The sequence below is a fragment of the Phaethon lepturus genome, unplaced genomic scaffold (assembly GCF_000687285.1).
Source record: "Phaethon lepturus isolate BGI_N335 unplaced genomic scaffold, ASM68728v1 scaffold37377, whole genome shotgun sequence".
Classification (NCBI taxonomy): domain Eukaryota; kingdom Metazoa; phylum Chordata; class Aves; order Phaethontiformes; family Phaethontidae; genus Phaethon; species Phaethon lepturus.
In genome coordinates this window covers 55,476-60,199 of record NW_010553790.1, presented here as the reverse complement: position 1 = coordinate 60,199, position 4,724 = coordinate 55,476, and the positions used below count along the sequence as shown (strand labels likewise).

Here is a 4,724-nt window from a genome sequence, read left to right as displayed (position 1 = left end):
CTGTTCTTACTATTAAAAACTGAGGTAAAGACGGCATTATGTACCTCAGCCTTTTTCTGATCCTTTGTCACTGTGTTTCCCCCATATCCAATAAAGGATGGAGATTCTCCTTAGCCCTCCTTGTGTTGCTAATGCATTTATAGAAACTTTTGTTATTGTTTTTTTATGGCAGTAGCCAGATTAAGTTCTAGTTGGGCTTTCGCCCTTCCAGTTTTCTCCCTGCATAACCTCATGACATCCTTGTAGTCCTCCTGCGTTGCCTGCCCCTTCTTCCAAAGCTCATAAAGTCTCCTTTTTTTCCTGAGTTCCAGCCAAAGCTCTCTGTTCAGCCAGGCCAGTCTTCTTCCCCACTGGCTCATCTTTTGGCACATGGGGATGGCCTGCCCTGCCCCTTTAAGATTTATGAATGTTCTACTTGGCTGCTTCCAAAAGCCAATCTCTTACCTAAGGTTTCCCAATGTCCTCTTGAACAGCTGTTGTCAGATTTTAATGCTATTTTATATCATGGATATAAGAAGCAATAAACATTTATTAGATAAGCACACCAGGGAGCAGCAATGAAATAACTTGTGACACTGTGTCCAAAAATAAGCTCAGTTACTGTAGATGTATAGATCCACTACAGGAAGATCTCATCAAACAGTCCCAGAACTTTGTGGAGCAAGTGACCTCCAAGAAGAGAGCAAAACCGGTGGTGCAGTGTCAGCTCTCAGAACGACAGTGGTTCTCTGCGAAAGTGGGAGAATATGGCAACTACCAAGCTTCCTCCGTTCCAGGTGCAGACTGTTATGTCTCTCCCTCTTATTTTTCTGCTAGTGATGGCAACTTGGAGAACATCAGTGCCTCTGAGGCTGTAATGCAGTGTTGGTGGGGAAGCTCATGGAAATGTTTCTGGTGGTATATATGTGAGTATGCTTTGATCAAACAAATCTGCTTTGTTTCTGTCTGGGAAAGGTTTGGGGCTGAGTTTTGAGTCCTATACTAGATTTTAGTTATGGAAGTATATAAGTATCTTGAACCTAAACAATATTTCATTTTGAGACCTTCAGTGTCAGACAATAAATCTCAAAAGATTTGTCCAGCTTTTTTCTTAATTAGAGAAAGTTTGATTAGGACATTTGATTAGAAACAATTCCTGCTCAGAAAAAGTGCCCTCTCTTCCAGCTTGTCATTATTATTTGCTTCAAAAATTACATAGCTGAGAAAACAATCAAAAGTATTGTCATATGTAAAAGGCAGATGCCTGTGTTTTGACAGCACTGACAATACGAACTGCATACCAATGTCCATTTATGTTGAGTGACTAAATCAGTGCAAACGTTTAGCTGGTAACTGGTGATGGATATGAGCTACAATGAAGCTGCAATGGAATGAGGATGGTTTCTGCACCTGTCAGTTGGTAGTCATCACCTGTGCCACTGTGACAGTTTGCCTGGTCATCATCACACTCATCCACAGGTTTGCCTTCGGAAATGGTAGGGACAGCCGTCGGAGCTGAAACAAAACCCCATCGTTCAGTTAAAACATGCTGCAGAATCAGCATGCAATTGGCAGTCACATTCTGATGAGCACCATATGCTGTCTTCATGTGTTTTATCTGAGGAAAGGAGCAACTCTACTTTGCAGGTTAGTTAGTATTACTTTGCAATGGGACGTATCTCTTCTGCCTCCTGGTGCCAAGGGACTCAGCTGTATCTGAGCTCCTCAAGGGCTGAGCGGAGCTGGACAGCAAAGCTCCGGATTGTCTATTCACCGGCTGATGAGTGTTTGTTGTTCCTACCAACGAAGAGTGAAAGCCTGGCAAGGCAGAACAGGAGGCTTGGGGAGGGGTAGAAACCCCATCATTTTATTGCAGGCCAAAGTGCCTGTGAGTGGGCCTGTACAGAGGAGCAGGAGGGGTGCATGCTCAAGGTGGTAATTCTCCAGCACCCACCACATTGCTGAAGAAATCTCTCTGCAGAGCATATGTAAGGGAGGAAATGTCTGAGCAGAGTCCTGGTAACAGCGGCAGGAAGGCAGTGTGATGTAGAATCACTTTGTGCTCAATGAGAAGATCTGGAAGGAGTCTCTTTTGTTTTTGTTGAAGTTATAAATAAGACATCAATGATGTCAGTCACCCCTCCTGGCCACCTGCTTGCTTCTCATTGGTGATGACTTTCCGGTAGCTGCTGCATAACCAGTAAAAGTCTGACCTTTGTTATTACAGTTAAAAGCTTGAGATTTGTGCAAGGTGCCAGAAAATACATCTATAGCCCAGTGTCTGCAAAACATACCACATCTGGGAAATCAGAATGCAGATACTGGGTGTTATGTTTAGTTTTATGTTTTATGCTGCAAGTATAGTTCCCTGGCTTAAGATAACCAGACTGGGAATGTGGTCCAGGCTTTTGTCTGTTCTCACCCTCTGTTATTTTCATTAACAATGTTTTGCTCTCATTATGAGAGATGCAATACTGCATCCCTTTCTCGGATTCTTCTTTGCCCTTCTACTGCCTCCAGAGCCTGCTGGCCACATAAGATCTTATGCACTGACTTCTTGGCCTGAAAATGTCAGGAGGAATGGTAGTTTCTGAAGTAGCTATATTCTGGGATGAAATACGGCTCTTTAGGACCCTGACCTATGCTTTACAGGTAAAATCTAGCCCTAGTTGAAGGAACATTTCTGTACCTATTATGAATTATGCAGAGAGTTTCTTCCCCACATCTCTTCAAAAACCCCTCTGGGAACTCCCTCTAGCTTTCTACATCGAGTTAAGTTTCTTACCTTGATCTTCATGCCCCTGTATAGCCTCAAGCTTGCCTACATCTCTGCCATCATTTCATATAAGCCCCCTCAGATGCTTTGAGCACACAAAGCTTCCCCTTGCTCATTACTGCTGGAGAGCTGATTTCTACTCCTGTCTGTGCCTACCTCCATGCTTCTTTTCTCATCTCAACTCCTTTCCTTCTTGGTAAATCTCAAGTGACTTCTCTTCATTCAGCTCTCTCCTTAAGATGCAGCTTACAACTAAGTTTTATTATAATGCTTCTCCCAGAGGTAAATGGGAATTGACCTCCCCTGTCTCTGGGTGACCTACAGGTGAGCACCCTTCAAAAGCACACCACAGCAGAAAGACAAATGCAAGTAGATGCGTCCCAGGGAGAAGTTGTACATGCTGCTGCAGCTTGCCTAAAAGCAAAGGCATTTTGCCTGGCCAGTCTCCTCTTTGCCTCCTCCATTTCACTGAGCAGCGTGTTCTTGTAAGGTGGTCCACAGACTCACTTCTTGATGTCTAGGTGGCTAAAGGAGCCTTGTGGCTGCAGCACGTTGCCCACAGGTTGTGAGTTTACATGAGGCAGGTGCTGGGTTTTCTTTTTTCTGAGCAAGTAGCACAATAGTCTGCAGGAACTAAGTATTCCCACAGGAAATGAGAACTTCCTACAGGAACTAAGAAGTATTTCCAATCTCCCCACTTTCCGGGCCAAGTAAAAAGCACATTTATTCAATCTGGCCTTCACTAAAAAACAACACAGAACTCATCAGTTCTCACAGCAAGTGCCTCCCACTCTTCTGCCTTGGGGGAGAAATGGTGAGAAAGAAATGGAGGCAGAGCAGTCGGTTCCATTCATCTTGGGAGCCTGTTCATCTACTTCTATATGAGGTATCGTATGAAACCCTGAATAACATGGTTTGTTATTCTGTATATTGTTGGGCTATGTGGTTTATAAGCCATGCCACTACACCATCACCCATCAGATAAAATTGTGAAAATCACATAGAGTTATCTGTAGTTATCTATGAAGTTAAGTAATTATTGTTTATATAACAAGAATCAAAGCTTGACTTCATGTCACAGTCCAAGGATAAATGTCTAAACTTTGCTTTTCCTGGTCTTTCATCTCCTACATACTTTTGTAAAATTGCAAAAAGCTTGGTAAGGAACAAAGAGGCCCCTTCTGCCCCCCAGAAGGAATAGCACAGAGCCTGTCCAGCCAAGTAATCATTGCCCACCATAGAGTCTGGTGTGACTTTCATGTCCTTTGAAGGAACAAGGGACATAATTGCTATATTTAGTGCAAGGCTCCCTCTGCATTATCTGAAAACATCTCTTCTAGGGTTGTATCACAGTAACATAAAATATAAGTTCCTGTCTTTATTATCTCCTAATAGCTCTATGCTTCTCAAAAGTATAATCATAAGGCTGCTTAAGGGAACGGAAAACCATGTGGAGAATATCACTGTGATTCAACAAAGGAATGGGAGAAAGAATAATATTTGTGCCTTGGGCATATTCAAATGTCTGCAGAGAAGGAACTGATTAGGCCAAGAAACAGCACTAATGGCAGTCATGGACGCAAGAGTCCGACGTGCTGAATGTACAGACACAGCAGTATTCAGCAGTAGTCCAAGTGGAGAATGTATTTATGAAAATAATAAAGTGCATTCATCTCTAGCAGAGCAATTACCTTCAAGTTCACAGCCCAGCAGCTCCATTCGCAGCCCCAGTCCTCCGTGTGTGGCTCTCTCTGGGTAGACACGGATGAATCTTGTTGATACAGGTTCAAAAGTCCGGAGTTCAGGCGTGTCATAGTTGGTGTTGCCTTCAAAAGTCTGCAAAGCATGACAAGTGCTACTTGTTAAAAAAAAAAAAAAAAAGCTATTTTCAACATTCATCTTTTTCCCTTCATTCTCTAGTCTTTGAATTAGGTGAGCACTAGACCACTTAATAAGTGTCAGGCATTCC

At 43.0% G+C, this 4,724-nt stretch overlaps 1 protein-coding gene across 1 annotated transcript in view; it reads right to left on the bottom strand.

The window, feature by feature from the left end:
* Positions 1-1,321: 1,321 nt before the first annotated feature.
* Positions 1,322-4,724, bottom strand: part of LOC104624280 (neuropilin-1) — a gene marked incomplete at its 5' end in the record, with an annotated part of 46,280 nt that continues 42,877 nt past the window's right edge. The window contains 2 exons of the mRNA XM_010291612.1: positions 1,322-1,494; positions 4,447-4,591. Coding sequence (XP_010289914.1) covers positions 1,322-1,494; positions 4,447-4,591 — 318 coding nt within the window. The remainder of the gene's footprint in view (positions 1,495-4,446; positions 4,592-4,724) is intronic.